The sequence below is a fragment of the Hibiscus syriacus genome, unplaced genomic scaffold, assembly GCF_006381635.1.
Source record: "Hibiscus syriacus cultivar Baekdansim isolate YM2019G1 unplaced genomic scaffold, ASM638163v2 tig00001120_pilon, whole genome shotgun sequence".
NCBI classification, from domain to species: Eukaryota; Viridiplantae; Streptophyta; class Magnoliopsida; order Malvales; family Malvaceae; genus Hibiscus; species Hibiscus syriacus.
Genome location: NW_024061845.1, coordinates 584,110 through 606,567, shown reverse-complemented (window position 1 = coordinate 606,567; position 22,458 = coordinate 584,110). Strand labels below are relative to the sequence as shown.

Below are 22,458 nucleotides of genomic sequence, written 5' to 3'. Positions count from 1 at the left end.
TGGAGGCTTAAGACTAGGGTAGACGAGTAGTGTGGGTCACATCTATAGGGTGTATCATCTTTGTCTTCTTTTAAATGCATTTGTAGTAATTTCCATGACTTTTACTTTTTATACTTTTCTGTTATTGGTATTTATGAAAGATTAGAACTGGGCTTGCTATAATTGTCTTCTGTGTATCATTCTCGTCATGTTTCCTCTGTTAAATTTAGTCGGTCTTATGTTTCTGTCTATATGCAGAGATTCTTTCGCAGGGATTATTTTGCAGGGATTACTCCCCATTACAGAAGCACATATGATATTAATGATTGCATATGAATACTGTTTAGCTATGTATTTATGTAATTATTTATACATGCATTGCATTTTATCTATATTTTTAATTTTCTGACTGCCGGAGGTCTTTCACGGAAGCTATTCTCAACCTGGCGTTGGGGGCAGCCTACTACCCTACCTCCCCTTACCCCATACATATAGGAATTGGGTTTTGTTGTTGTTGTTGTTGTTGTTGTTCTCTTGTGTTTATATACTTTGGGGTTTTACTTAAACTCAAAACTCATTCGATCATTATTTTCTTCACAAAATTGAGCTGCAGGAGAGATGACAAAGGAAAGGCTCAACACGCACAAGGACAACTTAACTCCAAATGAGAAATTTACATAATACATCCCTGTAAAAGTTCAAATTTCTCATAATTAATTTCCAATATTCACTCGCATTCAAAAAGGTCCCTAATTTAGCACAATCTTCTAACATCCATTCTTCAAATGTAATACGCCTATAACGAAAGACGTTACAAAGTTGTTAATTTTATTGATTAATTGAAGACAAAACATTTTTAACATTTTAATGTTATTATATGATAATATGTGTAAATCTGAATACAATTTACACATATTACAAATAATATTACTCGAACTTGAGTCCCTTGAAATATATCATACTTTGTTACTGAAATCATTATTTTAATTCAGTTAAAGATTTTCCATATGCAATATATATATCATTCAGAGTCGAGGGACTCAATTCAAACTTGAAAATCAATCAATTAATTACCATAAATTTTGAGTTATTCAAATTATTGTTTGAGTTATTTGAGTTCTATTTTATAACTCGACTCAAATTAAAAAAAAACGAATCAAATTTATGAAATTACAACTAAAAATTAATTATAATCAATTTTTTTTGAATTAAATCGAACCGAATTGAAAAGATAGATTTTCAAATCGAGTTGAATATTACACACTCTAAGGTTATATACATGGCAATCCCTCATAGGAATGCATATATTTGGGCAATGACATCTGAAATTTAAATTACTCAATCATATAGTAAAGAGATTAATTATACACATATATGTACTATATCATAAAATGGCCATCTAGTTTAGTTGGTAGAGCATAAAATTTTTAACCTTGAGATCGTGGGATCGAGTTCCACGAAGGGCATTTTATAATTTGGAGGTCTCCCACAGAAACTACTCTCAACCTGACGTTAAGGGAATCCTACTATCTTACCTCTTCTTATCATATTACATATGAGAATAATGGTCTACTAATTTTTATATATGTACTATATCACAATGATAGCTTAAAATAATCCAATTATTTTGTTACACTTAATTTGACAGAAATAATAATTTTATATTAGGGAAGAGGTGTAAATGAAAGAGCAACCGTCCAAATGCAGCCAGCTAGCTCGGTGCGTTCGCAAAGTCCGCCGCGTTACTGACTTTTTACTCTATTTTATTTATTTACAATTTTCCTTTTCATGTCATCTTAGAATTATTTATTTATCTTGTTCTATGATCTTGTCCATGATCCCATTATCTGAGCATAATATACAATAATTTACTGTAAACAGCGAGGGGGTTGAATTTTGAGACAGCCGTTGGAATCCAACCAATAATAAACGAGACAAGGCAGGCAGGCGGCGTAGTTGCGTATATAATGAGATAAATTCAACTTTTCGAAATTAGTTAGTTTGCCAGAATAATTTACATAATAACTAATGCTCAATTTTCTGAATTTGATCCTATATTATGTTAAAATTTAAGGTTTTTGCTTTTTACTCTAATTTAATTTAGTTTGATTCTATATGCTTATAATATTATTAGTAGATTCAAATTATTAACATATTAATTATTATAATTAAAATTCATCAAATGGCCTCGGTGATTAAAAAGAATATTATTCTTCCTAAATATCATAAATTTAAACAGTTGCTTTTACGAGTGTGTGTCATCAATGATTAAGAAAGTTTTAAACATATATTACTTTGTAATCACCATAGATTATTCTAATTAAATTGCTCATATGATTTTTTTTAAAATCATTTGTTACTAAACTCATCAAGTAGCCTTAGTTGTAAAAGAAAATGTTGTTTTCCCTAAAGGTCTTGGATCATAGCAATTGCGTTTAATGTGTTTGCGTGTTTTCAATTGGTTAAGAAAGTTCTAAACAGATACTCGTGTAGAATTTTAGTCGACTTTAGTTTGGTATTATAATAATAACACTAGACCTCGACCCAAATTTAAAATCATTTTTATTTATCTAGATATAAACTAACAATTTATTTAGAAATTTAATTCTAAATCGACGTAATTTAACATAATTTTTAATTTTTCACATAAAATTTTATCAAAAAAGAAAAAAACAATTAAATAAAATAATCATTTAATTAATTAATAATATAAAATTAAAGTAAAAGTGTAATTTAATATCAAAATTCTAGTACCTAATATGTTAATATTTTACATATACTTCTACCAAAATCTGACTAATAATATGTAAATACATACAAGGGATATCTTCATAATTACTTCATGATGGGGTAAATTCTCCGTAATCTCGAACCTAACTCCACTCAAAATCCAAATTTCATCTGTAAAACTTGACCCTATACCATCCATAACTAGTTCATTAATAGGAATAGTTAACGGTGGCAAAATTATAAGAATTGAGGATTAAACTATGTCAAATTAAAATACAAAGATTAAATTATAATTTTTAACGTACTAGAGTGACCAAAACTAAAAACTGACCAATTATTAATTAGAGAGAAAAATCCACATAGAAACGAGAAGTGGGATGGGATGTCTGTGTGGCTGAAGGCTTCGAGCAACAACAATATATATGTTATTTATTACAAGAAGCAAGCACAACCTAATCAATCTCCTAATGCCAGATTTAAACCATATGAGGCTCAAATATATATAGCCTTCTTTTGTTTGTTAGTGTATATATATATATATTATGTATGAATGAGAATCAAAATAGCCTTTGTTTTGTAATTTTATTCCCTTCTCTCTCGATCTTTCCTTTTCGTTTGTTTCCTTCCGTTTCTCAGTCGGCATAAAGTCATGAAGGGGAAACTCATCATTTTGCTCCCTTTGATCGTATTGGTCGCCATTGTTGAAGCTCAACATTATGCGGAGGAAATGCAGCACTATTCCAATTCCTTCTCATTGGAGTTAATACACAGGCATGCTTATCAGTTCAACAACGACAGGAAGCCTAAAGCTCAGCACGAACGCCTCAAGGACCTTCTCCACCATGACATTATCCGCCACAACATCACCTCCCACAGACTGCGAACCCGGAGACGAGCCGCCGAAGAAGCCGTTTCGCCCGCGGCTTCCGTCGAAATGCCGCTTAAAGCTGGTAGTGATCTCGGGATTGGACAGTACATTACAACGCTTAGAGTCGGGACACCGTCGCAGATGTTCCGGGTGATCGTCGACACTGGAAGCGATTTGACGTCGGTCCGATGTCGGTATCGATGCTCGAAACGCTCCGGTGATTGTACCAAAAAGGGGAGGATAAACAGAAAGAGGGTGTTCCATGCTCCTTTATCTTCTTCCTTTAGCCCGGTTCCTTGCAGCTCGGAGAGGTGTAAAGTTGAGCTCATGACTCTCTTCTCACTTTCAATATGCCCTACTCCACTTACTCCTTGTGCTTATGATTACGGGTACCTAATCTCTCATCTTAAGTCAAATTAATTTCCGATTTTGTATGCATATTAAATGGAATTAGTGAATACAATGTTGGTAATAATTCACCTAATTCCGGTGAGTGTCTGAATATAAGTATATGTTTCCGGACATTTCGAATATTGGGTTTACAATAATACAACCTCCAAAATGGGTGAAGGTAAATGCTATTGGGGGGAGTTAATAGCTTGCATTTAGGGCTCACTGGTATTTATGTCTATGGCTTCTTTTGTAGTTTGGCTTAAATGCAGAGCACCAACCATTAGACAAGGCTAAACCCCACCTATAATTAATATGGATTCGGAAATTGAGATCTTTGGAGCACGTTTGTAGCTGAAATCGTATTTATCGTTATTACAGACATACAAGATATAAACTATTTGTAGATCCGAGAATAAATGGTAACTGGTAGAGTTAGCAGATGAGGCTGGGTGGCTGCAGATACAATCACCCATATATTGCTATCTTAACTCCATCCAACACAAAGATATTAGTGGTAGTTATTATTAGTAGGTAAAGTTCACATGACCCAAAATAATTTGGTACCGAAACAGGACATTAAGTCCTGTCGTGGGGCCTGCTTTTGGGAAAGCCAGCAATTCCTGGTGGCAGTGGACAAACGTGTTTGATTTTTTGCTCTATTCGAATAATCGTAATTTTTGAACTTATTAATTAAAAATTAAACCGAACATAAATAATATCTGGATTAGCGAATTGGTTTTTGATTTTATCTATTTTTTGTCTGTCTTAATTTTAATTGTCATGGAACAGCTATGCGGATGGGTCAGCTACCAGGGGAGTATTTGCTGACGAGACCGTCACTGTTGGCCTTACCAACGGTAGAAAAACGAGGCTCCGTAACGTGCTAATTGGGTGCAGTGACTCGTACCAAGGTACAATTTTCGACAACGTCGATGGTCTCTTGGGGTTGGGCAATACAGAGCATTCTTTTGCAACATATGCTGCTGAGAAATTTGGTGGGAAATTTTCTTATTGTCTCGTTGATCATTTGAGCAATATAAGTGCCGCTAGTTACGTCACCTTCGGCATGAATCGGAACCAAGTGAAACTTTCGGGCAATGCTCGCCACACCACGCTTGAACTCCATTCCCTCGTTCCATTTTATGGCGTAAATGTTAGGGGAATCTCCATTGATGATAAAATGTTGGAGATACCTATGAAAGTGTGGGATGTGACACAAGGCGGTGGGATGATCCTCGACTCCGGCAGCAGCTTGACGTATCTGACGGATCCAGCATACCAGACAGTGATGGAAGTCCTTACGATGTCGGTATCAAAGTACCCGAGAGTGAAGTTGGATACGGTACCGATGGATTATTGCTTCAACTCTACTGGTTTCAGCGATATTTCGGTGCCGAAATTCATCATTCACTTCAAAGATGGAGCTCGATTCGAGCCGCACTGGGATAGCTATGTCATTACTGCTGGTGGAGGCGTTAAGTGCCTAGGGTTTTTGCCTGCACGTGTTCCCGGAGTTTCTGTTATTGGAAATATCATGCAACAAAATTATTTCTGGGAATACGATTTGATAGGTAAAAAATTAAACTTTGCTCCGTCTGCATGCAGTTAGGTGAGAGTACTAATCCGTTTAAAGCGGTTTAATTGGTTTTTGGTTGTATAGTCGATTTTTTCGGTTGAATCAATTAAATATTTTCAATATAATTCCAAAATATTACATATTTAAATTTAATTGATTAACCGATAAATCGACTAACTTTGTCAATTTAAAGTCTTAAATTCACTTGGATAATTTTTTTGTAAATTATAGTCGGTTTAATTGAAAAACTGACTGAATCAACCGAATTGTGAATTGTCCGTTTGGGTTTGTATCTTCTTACGTTAGTGAAAGTCTTTGTTACACTGCTTCCCGCCTATTCTCATGGACCAGTTTCCGAGAGTTTCAGTATCATAAATTTAGCGATTTAGTCTTTAAAATAACACTATATTACTAAATAAGATAATTTAGTAGAGGGGCTAATTTGAACTAGAAGGACTAAATTGATATAGGCCCTATAAATAGAGGGACTCGACAGGTACTTTCACCGAATGTATAAGAATGTTGTTACTATATCAAGTCTTTTTTCCAGTAAAGCTAAGGGAAAGCAGTACTTTCATTCATCTCTCTTGGAATTTGAAATCCCTATTCATACCATATGAGTACTTAGACAAAGAAGGCTTTAAAACACTGCAAACACCACCACCATTCTCTCCAACAAAAATCCAACCTACTACTAAACAATAACCGTATTTAGATGAAAGCAGTCCGTCCACCCCCTTCGACTATGCCTATCGTAAGCAGTGTTGAATTTGTCGACTAGTTCATTCATTGTGCTGTAAAGTAAACACCATCGTCATCACCGTGATGATAATAATAATATCAGATCACTTTAGACAAAGAAGGCATATTATGTAAACAAAAGTAAACATAACCCTTACCCCGAGCAGTTGGTGAACATTGCAAGATAAGTAACCAACATGGTATCGTTATATTCCTGTGAATAATTTCAAAATGAAAAATTCAGCAGATTAAACAATTGACAGGCAAATCCTCAAAAACAGGGTTGCCAAATCCAAAAGAACACTGTTTTTTTAAGCAGGCAATGATTATTCTAATATCAGTGCATTTTGAACCACCCAGACTCAAGATCTACTCCGGTTTTATTTCCATCATGCTTGCTAACCAGAACGGGAGCTATCTTTATATTTTCACTGTTGCCTCAGAACAATTATCACGCAACAAACATCTTCTTCAAGTCTCCTAACAAGCTAATATGAAATCATAAGTTTTAGAAGACCCTACCAAAACATGACTCAATGTTTACCAACTTTCTACAGGTAAGTTGGGTTTTCAAATCTTTACATCCGAAACTTAGGTAACAAATTGAGGGGATGGTTGCTCATTTCAAAATAACAAACTTTTGATTGTGTCGATGAAAAATATAATAGAAAAAAATCATCCTCAAAAGAACAGAAAAAAACACTACTTTCTTAGTTCTTAAGGTTAAGTATCTTAAGTGGTATATTGTGCTATTACACATCCATCCACTTTAGGCTACATAAAGTGACAAACGGATCTTCACTAACTTAAATAACCTATAATATATATAAGAAAGAGGGAGCTCACCATCAGAAAGTCATCTTGAAATTTTTCTGATTCAATGGCAGGTAACCTTCTAAGGAGGCTTGATACTTGCCTTAATAGTGAATTTTCGCAAGGAATATCACCTGAAATGGAGAACATATTAAAACTACTTCATGGCCATGTATGTAATCCACAAATAGCCCAAATAATAATAGTCAGATTTGGTCAGCCTATCCTATACAAGTAATATATACAACATCCAATAAAAAAATGGGAAATGACTGATCAAATGTCATAAAAACTATAAAATATGGTAGCGTTTATAACTGTTTACATGCATAACTACTTGTCAACTTTTTTCCTAAAATTTATAATAGAAATAAAAATTTATAATTTATTTTGAAGTATTCTCCATGTTTGAACTTTTATCCAGACTCTACACTAAACATATAGGTTTCCTGCAACAACCTTGAAACATGCACATGCATTATAATAAATTTAGTTTGCATTAATCTCAGAAGGAAAGGGATCATACCTTTTTGCATTCCGACAAGATAGTGATGAAGCACACTGATTCTGCTATTCAACATCTTGATCGCACTATGTATACCAGTAAGATGAGCAGCCACTGCATCATAAGTACAAAGAGTATAGTTGTACTAATCAATTAAAGAAACGAGAAAACAGAAGACTTCCATCAAATAAGATTGTCACATTTCACAGAAAAACCCAGGGAAAAGAAGAATGCAGGCTTACATTGAGTTGCCGCTGAACCACCATCAGATGGCTTTAGATGGGCAACATGATCCACAGAGATCCTCTCAGCTTCAACAGTCTTTAATCCAACCCCCCACCCAGAAAAAGAAAAGAAAAGAAAAGAAAAGAAAAGGGGGGAGAAACCATCTCAGAAATTCCAGTTGGTGAAAATTAAAAGAAAACTCTGTAGATAAGAATGGGAACTTGGAAAGTATGATTATGAACCTCAATTGTGTAGCTTGAACGGACAAATATAAGTTGTGGAATCCCATCTATAACGTGCAGCTCTTTTATGTTGACATGACCAACAAGAGGACAAATAGAAATGTTATCACCAAAGAATAATTAGGAACTATAAAGGTTGTAAAAACTACGTAAAACTGCACAAGATTCTCAGTTTAATCACCAAAAAATGCTCAGCAATTACTTACAAGCGAGAAAACAAGTTGAGCATCCAAAATGGTTTCTTTAAATAAAGAAACATTAACACAAATGACAAAATTAGCAAATATAAAATGCATATCTTATGTTGGAAAGCAAAGCATGCATTGACAATAATGAAGGAACAAATTAGACGGAAACCAATCAGATAGAACACAAAAAAATATCCTATAATGGCACATAGGATACCTTGTTGCAAAAATTCAGAGACAGAATAAGAGAGGATAGATATTTGATTAATATATAAAAGAATGAAATAAAGACGAAACGGCTACAAACCACTTTCATAAATGGTGACTGGAAGATCCTTTTGGGCGGGATTGATTGTAGGATTGAGAAGCACATACAGAGGGCTTTCATTAATATCCATCAACTGCAACAAATGAACAAGGAGAAACTATTATCCAATTCCAAACGAGTTATACAAAGAAAAGAGGAGGCAACCAAGTATTTCAATATAATGGTTCCTTTGGAAGATATAAGTTACAAATGGGAGTGGAAAAACAGACCCCTAACCGTATCAATCAAACATTAACAAGAAGCAACAAAATCAAATATCTATATTTTCATTGATCACAAAGTAATTATATATACTACATAACTGTGAGAGGATGGGGAGGGTTGAGAAAACATACGGCTTTATGAATGTGCATATCAGATTCCTGGGCATCGCTCCCAGTGGAGTACCATCCAAGAATATAAAAATGGGGGAAAACCTTCTTATCTGGGGAAACAAATTCAATAGCCAAAATTATAAATTGAAAGTATAAAACCAATAAAACAAGAAAGAAAAATAATGAAATAGAGTGTTGTTCATACAAAGCTCCTGTTTCTTCTCGAGGAAAGGGCGGTCGAGGGAGTGGGTGGAGGGATCATAGAGAAGCTCGAAGCTGTTGAAGATCTCGACGGTGCGACCCCTCTGGACACCTACGACACATCCGTAGATTCGAGGAGCTTGCTGTTGGGGTTCGACACCGTTGACGGTGGCGGAGGTGGAGCTGACGAGCGGAGGGTTCATCTGGGACTTGACTCGCGTGTAGTGATCCGATATGTTTACGATTACCAGCGGATGAAGCTTGAAGGTTAGGCCGCTGCTCGACGATGACGCCATTCTGTGCTTTCTAAGTTTTATTCTTCACCAGTTTCAGTCGATGCGTTGGTTTCTTTATCCTCTGCTTAGCTTAGCTTTGCTTTGCTTTGGTTTCTTAATTTATATTTTATACAGTTGGAGTCAGCTTTGGATTTGAACTTAATTAATACAATGGGCGTTCTCCTCAGGCTTAAAAGCTATTAACCCCAGCCCATTCCGACAAATATAAATGGGCTTCACCAATTCTAAAAATGGGTCCGAGTATTTGAAAACACCTGATTTTTTTATATTTATTTAATCAACTATATCATATCTATTGATTGATTATTTCGGATCAAATTTTTTAGAAACTCATTATAAATACTTTTTGATGTAGTACATGTCTATTTCGTAATTAAAATATCAATTTTATTACTAAAAAATAAGAGAAATTAGCAATATTTAGTTTTGAAGAATAGAACCTATTGAGTCACCTCGAGGTAAGCTATAGAGTAGTATTATGGTTCAATACAAAAAAAAATAGTATACTGATTAAAAAATAAAAATTATATAAATGTTCTTTGCACTGCGTAGATAATAGATAACATTGGAATATTTTTGCTCTGTATTCAGTAATGTGAAGAAGACAAAATGCATATGATTGTTGTTGCGAGCACAATTACAAAGCACATATAGATGATATGTGTTTGTGTGTATTTTGTTCTGCAAATTACATCAAAAGGATCCACGGCAAAACATTCCGTAATATCCCCACTCAGTGCCAGATTTGGTGAACCAATGCTAATTATAATTACTAATTACAATTCTAATGACAGCATAAAAAATTTGCTTCTAATTTGCTCTAATCTATATATATATATGAGGTTTGCAGGCAGCAGGCCAAGGGAGAGAAACAGATGCATTGTTAATGGCCATTTGCATTTACAATCTCCTCTTGATCATCCTTCCTGTGGGCATGTTGATACATGGCCTTCCTGTGATTTATCTCTTCTCTGCATGATAATGGCACGGACAACAAACATAAACGTTTAAATCGAAATCATTTTCGTACTTCTTTCTCTATATTTAACTACATATCGTACAACAGATTGAAGCATAAATATGAACCTGACACAGTTCCAGATTGAGTCGTAATGAAGAATGGCAATGACCCTCCGCTTCCTTCCTTTGTGGGGTTCTCTGCCACGTTTCACCACCGGCAATTGTTTTACTCCACTAGCTTCCATCAACTCCCTCGCAATTGCTAAGTCTGTGTCTGGAAAGCATGTTAGAACTCCGCGCTCCTGCCCACAGTAGCTTATCCCTTTTGTGCATACAGAGGAAACAAGACATGCATTCACCTGTAGACATGGCTTAAATGACTTATTATTCAAAACATGAGAGGGAAAAAAAGCAAGAGAGCAAGAGCAAGAAGTTTGGCACCCCATACATCAAGTGCTGTTGAATCACCCTTGGAGAAATCACTAGGCTTCTTAGACAGACACCTTCTAATATCACCAAATGTAAGAATCCCCTCCAGAAAATCATCTTCATCGACCACAAGCGCACATCTATGATGACCCTCATGCATGCTTTTCGTTGCTTCTTTTATGGTAACAGCCATTGACACCTTCAAAAACTTCTTTGACATGGCCCTAGAAACCTGACAAAAAAACATTGATATAGAATTCGTCAAGTCGGGAAAGTAAAATAAGAGAATACTAATGAGGAGCTCAAACAATCAATTGAAACAAGAAACTTGATCATTTTGAAAAAGCTTCTCTAAAACAAAATAAGAGAGAACTATACCCTAAGATCTTCAAGAAGCATATCTTCATCTAATGCTTCTAGGTCAGAAGCCTTTTCTATGACAGAGAGTTCCTCAGCAGCAGAAACAGAAGAATATCCTCTTGCTGAATTCCTCGAATCAGATGTGTCAGTCTCCTTGTGCTGTTTAGCCACAGAAGGAACCCATATCGCTAATCCTACAGCCCCCTGTACGAAAAATTGACAAAGAACTAAAATTAAGTGCAAAAAATTTAGAAATTGTCCCATGACATGGCATCCAAAGAAATTGCTCAAGAATAACGCAAAGCCTTAAAGCCTTAATAGTTAATCCCAACAAAAACAGGAAATACTATAGAAATCTTGTATTAGAACATAAAACAAAGGCCATAATTCAGACTTCAGTTAAACCACTTGCAGTAGTGCATAACATGTTTACATTCTTGGTTGGAGACAAAACTGGACAATTACTTAATTCCAATAAAGCTGGACTGCAGTTAAACTGGACCCTTTTACTTTTTGCCAGAAGTAATCAGGCTGACTATAAAAAAATAGTAAAAAGTATATTCGCGGACTCCCCTATTCTATATATTGCTTATTACAAAAATATAAAAAGCAAGCAAGATAACATATAACATTACCATGAGAGGAAGTAAGATCCTGTAATCTTTTGTCAGCTCAAAAAGAAGCAGAACTGAAGTTAAGGGAACTGAACAAACTGAAGCTAACGTGGCAGCCATTCCAACCTAGAGTAGAAACTTGAATGTATCAAAATCAGCTTAGATAATAAAATTGAAAGGTAGTTTGCCAAGTTCAAGAGATAACTGTGCAATAACTCCCCATGGAAAGTTTACCAGTGCATATGCTTGTGGTTGTGCAACGGCAACATTGCCTGGAATAGCTGAATTAATAAGTTCAGCAGCTGAGCCTCCAAATACAGCACCGACAGCAGCACCAATCATCAAACTCGGTGCATAAAGGCCACCTACAAGCCCAGACCCCTTACATAAAGCAGTGGCGACAACTTTGGCCGCTGCTAGTTGGGTTAGTAACCAGATTCCAGGAGCTGATGCAGACTTCCCGGTATGTAGGATTTCATTGACGTTTGTAAAGCCCCAGTATAGTATTCCAGGATAGTTAAGAGCTATTATTCCAGCTCCTAAACCACCTAAAGCGGGGCATATTACAGCAGGAAGTCCAAATTTCTCCTTGATATACTCAAATGCTGCAGTGAACCAAGAAACCAAGCGAGTGAAGACTACACTTACGACACCACAAAGCATCCCCAAGATCAGATACAAAGGTAGCTCTGCAAAGCAAAATTATTATCATAATATTGTCATTTTATCACTTATATGGAGTCATTTCTAATCATATCTTTCCTAGTACCACACATGAAGCGTGTTTTATCTATTCAGGTAAAAAAGCCAAACAGCCACAAGTCCATGCCTCTGGAAATGATAATGCATAGTGAAATTACACACTAAATTGGTCGTTCACTGTCAAATATCTGAAGGCAGGTGCGGTTTTTGACCTTTTTTTAATTTTAGATTGTAATAAGGACATGAAATCAAAACATAAAGTAGCAGCAATTGACAATTCACATACAAGAAGAAAGCTTTAATGGAGTAGCACAATCATCAATCTCCCCAGACAACAAATTACTTTTGAAAGGACTACCAGAAGCTTCTCGTTTTAGTCATTTTGGTAAGGTTATTAAGGTGTTCATTCCGTTTATCAATAATAGACCGAAGTATAAGGTAAGCACGTTTGCTTTCGTCCATTTTGCAAGTAAGGAGGATCTGTGTAATGCAGTGGCTGTAGCCAAATATGAGAAAATATATGGGTCGAAGAGACAGAAAGATGGGAGGGTTGATGGAGTTAAGAGTGCTGGTATCAGTGGGGGAATGGGTAGAAGATTGCCTTCTCAAGCTGACAGGGTGAGGAGGATGGAGATGCTGGATAAGTTTCATGATGGGAGGTCCTACAAGGAGGCGGTGGTGGGGGTGTATAAAGAGCCAGAGGGTGTGCAAGAGGGTATTCATTTTAATTCGAAGGAGCTGAATAACACTAAGGATGTTTCCATCCCAGTGGAGGATAGGGTCTGGCTTAGATCGTCTCTTACTGGTATCTTCAAAGATATTTTTGAACTTCATGTTGTGCAGAAAGCGTTAAGGAATGAGGGCATCAACGTAAAGGTTGTTAGGTGGGGTTTTTCTAAGAATGCGTGCCTGGTTGTGTTCCAATCGGTGGAAGAGAAGAATTTAGCAATGGAAGGAAAATGGGAAGCTTTGTCCTTCTGGTTTGAAAGGTTGGAGCCGGTATTGGATGAGGAAAGCATTCCCCGAGCTTTTTGTACGATCTCCATGATAGGAGTTCCTTTAAATTGCTGGTCGGTTCCGTTCTTCACTAGGGTGGTATCCAGGTGGGGCAAGTTAGTGAAGATTAAAGATGAAACTGCTCAGAGAGTGGACTGCAGAGTTGCACAGATGCTTCTTAGGGTAGTCAGCCCTTTTGACATCCCTGATCATACTTCAGTTACTACGAATGGAAGGAAATTTCTGATAAAAATTAAGGTTGATGGGGGGGGATGATTTCTTTCCTGATTTTTCAGATCTGGCTGAAGAGGTTGTTCCAGAGGATCCTTCAGTGGAGAACTCCTCCGGATGGAGCACAGAGGATGGGCAGGCACAGCATGGAGGTCACGTGGGATGTCAGGAAATGTCAGAAATCCATAATAGGGTGCTAGAGTGGGTTGCAGACTCACAACGTGGTAATGTCACAGATTCCGAGAGAGTTGTCTCCTCTCCACATGAAAAGTCGGAAGATCTTTTTGAAAGTAATAAAAGCGGGAAAAGTATGGGGGGGGATCTTTTTAAGCTTGATAATGTTGACCGGGAGAGTGGGCCTAATTCAGGCCTTGGAGGGCATCAGTTGGCTGGTCTAGAGCAAGAAAATTGCCTAAACTCTATGGGCCGTAGTCCTTTTTCATCAGATACAGTTAAGGATTCAGTAGGGGTTAAAGTTGGAGGAGGGGCTCCGGTTGGTTTAAAGCTGATAAGTTTAAGAGATGGTTCACAAACCTGCTCTGCAAGTTCGTTATCCATGAAGACTGCTCCGGTTGGAAGGAAATTCATCAGAAGTCATAAGAAAACTTATAGTAGGTCGAAGTCTAGAAAGATCTGGAATCAGGTTGTGAAAAATTGTAATAATGTGCAGGATTGTAAGGAAAAGTCACGAGGGGTGTTCAATGGTGAGACAGTAAGAGCTTTAATTTCTAGAGGTTGTCTTTCTGATGTTTCCGAGGCTGCTGGTTTTTTGATAAAGGAATTGGACAGTTCTTGGGTGAGCAGACCATACAGGAGAATTAAAAGGTCTCTATTTAGGGAAGCTGTTGATCATGCTAGTGTTGATACTGTTTCCTCATCAGCTTTTCCTTTGCTGGTTGAGGAAGCAATTGCTACATGGGAAATTAGTAAGATGCTGGGGATATCTTTCAAGGAGGGGAAGGAAGCTTTTATACAAAAGATTGTTGAATTGGAGAAAGGGTTGAGTGGGGCTATTTGACCTCGAGATTTGTATGTGGGCTTTCTGGGTTCTTTTTATTTGAGTATCATGACTAAGCTAAGTATCTTGTCTTGGAACGTTAGGGGTTTGGGTAAAAAAGAGAAACATAGAGTTGTGCAAAAACTTGTTTCTGAGAAAAAACCGTCGTTTCTTTTTCTTCAAGAAACAAAACTTGAAAAATTACCAATGTCTTTTTTAAGGAGTGGTTTGAATGGGTTGAAGGGGTTCGTTGAGTCTCCAGCAATAGGTTCATCTGGTGGTATGTTAAGTTGTTGGGATGATAATTTTTTTGAGATTGACGATCAGTTTATTCATAGGAGGTTTATTGCTTTTTGGAAAGATCAAGTCTAACCACCTTAGGTGTGGCTTCATAAACGTTTATGGTCCGTCTGTGGAGGAAGAGAAGGTTGCTTTTTTTGATGAACTGGAATTGTTTTTAAACGGGTTCAGTATCCCTTTGTGTGTGGGTGGGGATTTCAATGCCTATTTGAATGAAGAGGAGAAGTTAGGCAGAGGTCATAACAGAAATTCACTGGAAATTTTTAATCACTTTATTCAGCAAACGAGACTTATTGATTTGCCTCTTGTTGGGGGGAATTTCACATGGAGCAGTTATCGGGATTTGCCGACGGTTGTAAGACTAGATAGGTTTCTGGTGAACTGTAATTTCTCAGCAGAATTTTCCGGTATCAACCAGTTTCTTTTGCCTAAATCTATCTCCGATCATAATGCAATTTTCCTGGAGAGGGGGGTAGATAATTGGGGTAAGAGACCCTTTAGGCTGTTCAATTATCTATTGTCTGAGGATGGTTTTGAGAAGATAGTTGTTGAGTCTATTAAGCTGTTCAAAGAAGAAAATTCAAGAGTTGGAATTTTGAGTATGCTTAGGAATACAAAGTCTGCCATTAAGTGCTGGTCTGGAGATAGAAATCAATTTCCTCGAATGGACATCTCTATGTTAGAGGACAAAATTCATCAGATTGAAAAGGGGATGCAACATCATCCTCCTTACAATGATGTTGTCATTTCGACAGAGTTGAGGCTTTTGAGAAATGAACTTTGGAGACTTTTTAGAATCGAAGAGCAAATTTGGGTACAAAAGTCTAGAGAGAAGTGGGTCAAAGGTGGTGACCGTAATTCAAAGTTTTTTCACACTTGCGCTTCCATTAGGAGGAGGTTGAACTCTCTGTATGCTTTAAATGTTGATGGTGTCATCACCAAAGATCCAGGTCTTATCAAGTCTAGTGTCAGGGAGCATTTCTTTAAAGCTTTTAATTGTTGCTCAACAATGGAAGTGGAGGGTATTAACTTAGATTTCGCAAAAGTTTCCCTGCAACATAACCTATTGCTAGAGAAGGAGTTTACGGAAGATGAGATTTGGGGGACCATTAATTCTTGTGATAGTAATAAAGCCCCTGGGCCAGATGGGTTGAACATGGGTTTTTTTAAGAACTTCTGGCTTAGCTTGAAAGGTGATATATTGAAATTCTTCCACAACTTCTATTTGGGTAAGGAGTGGGAGCATGTTATTAACCATTCCTTCTTAACTCTCATCCCGAAAGGTTCTAATGTTGGGAGTTTAGATGATTTCAGACCTATTTCCCTTGTAGGTGGGATGTATAAGATCCTATCTAAGTGCCTCGCGAGAAGATTGAGATGTTGCATCAATGATATAATCAGTGAGTCTCAATTTGCTTTCATTCCTGGGAGACAAATTTTGGATTGCTCTTTTATTGCTAATGAAGGAATTGATTTATGGAGGAAGAGAGGCTTGAAGGGTTGTGTATTTAAGGTAGACTTTAAAAAGGCTTATGATTCGGTAGATTGGGACATTTTATTTAAAGTTATGGCGAAGATGGGGTTCCTACTGATGAATTTCCTATGGCTAGAGGCCTTCGGCAGGGTTGTTCCCTGTCCTCTCTGTTGTTTAACCTTGTTGGAGAACTGCTTAACCTGCTGCTTCGTAAAGCAGTATCTTCGGGCCTTTTCAGTGGTCTGGTGGTTGGTAAAGATGAGGCCTCAGTCAACTTATCTCATCTGCAATTTGCAGACGACCTAATCATTTTCTGTAGTGCTTCGAAGACTCAGATTGTTAATGTTAAGAGGATCCTTCAGGTGTTCGAAATTATGACTGGTCTGGAACTGAATCTGTCTAAGAGCAGATTATTTGGGATTAATATTAATGAGGAAGAGCTTCTTCAGTGGGCTAATGCTATTGGATGTCCTGTAGGACATTTCCCTACGGAATATTTGGGGCTGCCTCTTGGTGCTAAGAGAAACTCTATGATGTTGTGGGATCCGGTAGTTCAAAAGTTTCATTCAAAGCTAGCCGGATGGAAGGCGAAGACTCTATCAATGGCAGGGAGGTTGGTATTACTGAAGGCAGTTTTGGGTTCCCTTCCTATCTATTTCATGTCCCTTTTCAAGATGCCTTCTTCGGTGAGTGTTAAGCTGAATTCCATCATGGCCAGATTCTTATGGGGAGGAGGAGTGGAGGCTAGGAAAATCCATTGGGTTAATTGGACAAAAGTTTGCTCCGATAAAAGTGTTGGAGGTCTTGGTGCTATGAATATAAGTCTTATGAATAGAGCTCTCTTAGGGAGATGGTCTTGGAGGTTTGCTAACGATAAAGACTCAGTGTGGAAGAAGGTTATTTGCTGTAAATAAAATTTGGATCCCAGTTTACTGCTGTTTAACGAGAAACTTCCTACACATGCTTCTTGGATTTGGAAATCGGTGGTCCTCAACCATTTCAAAAATGATCAGTTTGGAGCAAAGTTTCGTAGCAACTTTAAAGTCAGAGTGGGTGATGGAGGGAGCATTAGATTTTGGTTGGATAGTTGGGCACATGATTCCCCTCTTAAAGTGATTTTTCCGAGGTTGTATGTGCTGTCTATAAATAAGTATGGGAAGCTTTATGAGTTTGGGGAATTTCGATCTTCAGTTTGGTCTTGGCATGTTAATTTGAGAAGGAATTTGAGTGAATGGGAATTGGTTCAGTACTCTGATTTAATGACTCTAATCCACAATATCCCTCTTTCTCAGGAGTTATCGGATGGGTTGGTCTGGTATGGCAATGGGGAAGGTGTCTATACTGTTAGTTCGAGTGTTAAGTCATGCAGGCCTGTTGGTATAACTGATCCCTTTTGGAAGAAGTATGTTTGGAGGGGATCGGTGCCTCCTAGAGTGGAGGTCTTCTTGTGGCAGGTCGTGCACCAAAGACTGCCAGTTAAAGTTGAGCTACAGAGGAAAGGAGTTTCAACTATTGTGGATGTTGCTTGCCCTTTTTGCGGAGAGGCGGATGAAACCTCAGCACATTTATTCTTTTCTTGCTCGGTGGTGTGGTCCTTATGGAATAAATTTTTGATTTTCTGGGGAGTTTCTTCAGTTTTTCAAGACAATGCTCACAGCTTTATGGTCGCTTGGGATGAATTGGTACCTAATTCGAAAATTTGGTCCTTCATTCCGGGGGTGGTTTTATGGACAATGTGGAAGGGTAGGAATGCAATTGTGTTCGAGGGGGGGAAGGTAGATCAGATTGATTTATTCTTTTTGGCAAGGTGTAGACTGGCTGCTTGGTTCTTAGCTTACTACAAGGTTGTATCTATCCCTAAGGACTCTCTTATTTGTGACCCTTCACTTGGGGATTGCTGCTCCTTATTAAGCTCTCCTATTATCAAAACTGTGTCCTGGTCTAATCCTCCAGAAGGATTTATTAAGCTGAATGTGGATGCGGCTGTGACTGCAGATTGGAGGAAGAGTGGTGTTGGGGGCATTCTTAGAGTTCATGATGGTTCGGTGGTGGGCTCTTTGACTCGTTTCAGCAGCGGTTTAAGGAAAGGTTAATTGTTGAATCAGACAGTAAATTAGCAGTGGATTGGGTCAAGAACATCGACCGTTGTCCCTATGTTTACTTAGACATTGTGACAGCTATTGTTGGCAAGGTTAGTGGACTGAATAGTAGTATTAGATGGGTTGCTAGGTCAACCAATGTTGAGGCTGATAGTTTAGCTAAGGCTGGTATTGGATAGATCTCTGTTTTGTTTAGTTGGGTTTCTATTAGGTTTTGGGTTGCTTATTTGTATGATAGATTGTATGGTTGTTTTAAGTCTTTGTAACTTGTGGTTATCAATGAATTATTGAGGCACTCTTTTCCTCCTTCCGCTGATTAAGGAGCACCGTGTGATCCTTTAATCATGAAGGGGGTTTTTAAAGAGGCCTACCTTTCCTATCAAAAAAAATAATAATACAAGCATAAAAAAAACTGCAATCCAGAAAATAAAGAGATTTTCATTTCAGGAAGGTGAAATACCAGCAGCAGATTTCAAATCATATGATGGCACGGTGAAAGCTGATTCTGTACCAAGTAAAGCATTTGATACAGTAGATGAGATAACAGAGGCCAAAATAATCATCGCAGTTGTAAAAGGAGGCGAGTTTTCAGCACAGAGAGGTCTTAATACAGTTTCAATAGCAAAGAAGCAACCAGCGACCGCAGCATTAAAACCTAAAAAGAAGGGAGAAAAATCAAAAGGTTAAAGTTAAACATTTTATCAATCAATCTAGAAATGCCCTAAATTAAATTATTAGATAGGAAGGAAGCTTAAAAGCTTATGCCAATCAAATCCAGAACTAAAAATAGAAGTTTAACAAAGTTTGGATTAGCATGCTCTAGATGGACCATATTATTTTTTGCTAAAATAAATGAATTTGGCCAAGTCATCAAATCTAGCTTTGCTTGATATCACATAGAGTATTATTAGAGGAGAAAATTTCCTTTGACTAATGGCAGTAGCCTGTAAGAAACTTCAGTAAATGAGTTATACAACACTCTACCACAGTATGACTCAGTTAGGTCATCCTTCAATTGACATGATACCCTGGACTATTAAGAAACTAATTCCTGTTTAATTGGCTTCCAAAGCATTGCCATACATAATTAAGTACGCAGGACCAAACTCTTCCAGACAGCAGACTAAAGAAATACAGTACCTGCACTAACAATACGAAAATCACATGAACATAAGAATATGTATAAATTTCAGTTTCTCTATAAATTTCTTGTGTGCATACCTCATAAATAAGGTATCTAATTAAACAAATTTGACTGATCACAACATAACTTTGAGCTGTTCTGTTAAACTTGAAAACAGCATTCACTGTTCAATAACATTGAATAATAATAATAATAATAATAATAATAATAATAATAATAATAATAAACCCATTGACTAATGTGAAAAACCATAGTGATAAGGCATTCTCATCAAAAGGCTAAATTCTGGGTAAAATAAATCTTTAGAAATTGAAAACTTTGAATAACACAGAGTACCAGAAGCAATCCCAGATGCCGCTCCAGCAGCCACAAGAGCAATCTTCCTTTCTCGGTTGTTTTCCATCAATAATGAGAATCCATTGGCACATGACTTTCCAATGTCTACACTGGGGCCTTCTGGACCCAAAGAACAACCTGTACCTAGAGTGATGGCAGCCTGGATAGCCTTTACCGTGGGGAATACCCCAGCAACCAAACTGAAACCTTGTTGTTGAGAACTGGATTGCTGGATTTGGTTCAATATCTCAAGTAAACCATGCATCATTCCAACAATGACACCTCCAGTAACTGGTACCAAAAGAATCCGATGCCAAGTATCAGCCAGTCTCTGCAGACGAAGCCAAGCAGCACCCTCGTTTGGAGTCCCAGCCCATGCCCATTCATGTATGACGTGAACCTGGTAGAGCAATAGTAAACATCAATACACAGCAATTTCAGCACAAAAACTGAAGCAGCATTGGCTACTTTGACAAATACCATACTTTTTAAAGGAGGCAGTTTACAGTAACATAGCAAGGATATAAGTAGCGAAGGAGCTGGATTCAAGAAACAAAAGATATATGGTTGGAAACGTAAAATATATGTCATTCTCAACAATATGGTAAAAAAAAAACTAGTATGGTTCCTAGTAAGCTATCAATAAAAATACAAATTTCACAAATTCATAGACGATGTGACAAAGCTTTTATTTCAGCAAAAGTTGCAAAGGTGAGATATAAGAATCCAAAAATGCATTTGGTAGAAAATGAAGGAATTACATTTGTAGAATGATAATATTGAAGTGTAAATGAGAAAAACAGAAACTAAAATTAAGCGTGTAAATGAGAAAAACAGAAACTAAAATTAAGCCCTTTTGGATAGAAAATTCAAGAGGAGAGGACAAAAAACTTACTCCTTTATTAAAGGCTGCCACGAAGAATCCGGAGGCGACGCCAAGCAAGCAACCGATAAGCAACAAAGCCCATTCGGGAGGGGCGCTATCTCCCAGCGGATCAGCGGCATCTCCAGCGTAAGAATGGTGGTGACCAAGATGTTGTTGTTGATGATGATCTAAGGAAGACGGCGATGAGCGTTCTCTTCCTCTATCTCTGTCTCTATCGAGACGTTTGAAGCTGAGGCGCCTCCCGGAGAACCCCCTCCCCAAATACTTCACCAGATCGTTGATGCCCTTACTATTGCTGTTGTTGTACGTAACTTGAGATTCCAAGTCATCGATTTTTTCTTCATTGTCATGTTCTTCATCTGTATGGCTGTTGGATCCGAGGAGATGCCTCTGATCGCCGAATTCTCCTCCTCCCGTCATTCCCACCCCAAATTCTCTCAATTTCTAATCCAATTTCTGATTCTACGTCCGAATCCCAACCTCGGCCTGCCTTTCCACGGTTCGAATTTGTGTTTTCTGATAAGGAAAATGGGAACTCCTTTTATTTCATTTGATTTGATTCCCAATTTTCAACCATCAATATGCGCGCCGTTTGACTCCGCACCAAACAGATCTCGTTCGCGTTTGGAACCAGATCAGACAGATACACATGCCCAATGTCGTAAATATAGTCTGTAACACGACTCTGGTCGTGGTCGTACACCTCAAGAAAAATATAACCTTCAAACAAAAGAGAAAAAGAAACAAAATAAATAGTTCAAGAAAGAAAGAAAAATAAAAAATTGACTTTGCCCTGCCGTTTAACTTTATAATTACAATCCATTGTTTAAGTGTTTTTATCGAAAAATCATCTTTTTGATTTAATATTTTTGATCAGGCACCGGTCATATTATATTTTTTGATCTAACATCCTTTACAGTAAAGCGCGTCCCTGTGCCGCGCTATACGTTGAATTGACGTCACGTGGGGTAAGGTGCGCCCTATGCTGACATAGATACATGTGTGTATGGCGCGGGGCAGAGGTCGTGCCTTATGCCACGTAAGATATAACGCATGGCAAGAGTCGCGCTATTCAATTATCTCAATTAACAAACATGCATCATGCAAGGCGCGGTGCAAGGACCACGCCTTGCATTATTTTCCTAAACTTCTCGCCTTTGAGGCATCATCTCTCGGCTATAAATAGCCGTCTCCCGTAAACTCTCTCACCAACAATCATTTGAATAAGTAATTAATATCCGACAATCATCTTATATTTGATTAAGAAGTTTGTTCGATCTTTCGTTATAAGGTAATTTTGTTATAATATTTATTTTATATTTATATATGATTATTTAAAAAAATATTATACTAATTGTTTTCAATTAATTTATGTGTTTGTAGAATTAGAAAGTGAGAGAATACGTCGAAATATTTTTACGGTGCATGTAATAATATAAAATTATATTATTTAAATTATTTACGTTTATATGTAAAAAAATTATTCTGTTATATTTTTGGTAATATATTATTTATTTAATCAGATTTGTTT

At 37.2% G+C, this 22,458-nt stretch overlaps 2 protein-coding genes and 1 pseudogene across 2 annotated transcripts; 1 reads left to right on the top strand and 2 right to left on the bottom strand.

Annotated features, from left to right (window-relative positions):
* The first annotated feature begins 3,286 nt into the window (after nt 1–3,286).
* Nucleotides 3,287–5,600, top strand: LOC120121612 (aspartic proteinase NANA, chloroplast-like). The gene is made up of 2 exons (XM_039140938.1): nt 3,287–3,966; nt 4,760–5,600. Exons 1-2 carry the CDS (start codon nt 3,359–3,361, stop codon nt 5,577–5,579), a joined length of 1,428 nt encoding a protein of 475 aa, XP_038996869.1. The 5' UTR covers nt 3,287–3,358; the 3' UTR covers nt 5,580–5,600.
* Nucleotides 5,601–6,129: 529 nt separating this feature from the next.
* The window catches only part of LOC120121622, a 28,328-nt pseudogene continuing 11,999 nt past the window's right edge, over nt 6,130–22,458 (bottom strand).
* On the bottom strand, nt 9,973–21,632 carry LOC120121602 (chloride channel protein CLC-f-like). Its single transcript, XM_039140927.1, has 9 exons — nt 20,937–21,632; nt 20,042–20,441; nt 19,022–19,216; nt 11,997–12,451; nt 11,784–11,888; nt 11,167–11,352; nt 10,808–11,020; nt 10,486–10,718; nt 9,973–10,370 (listed from the first exon to the last, which is right to left on the bottom strand). Exons 1-9 carry the CDS (start codon nt 21,345–21,347, stop codon nt 10,283–10,285), a joined length of 2,286 nt encoding a protein of 761 aa, XP_038996858.1. The 5' UTR covers nt 21,348–21,632; the 3' UTR covers nt 9,973–10,282.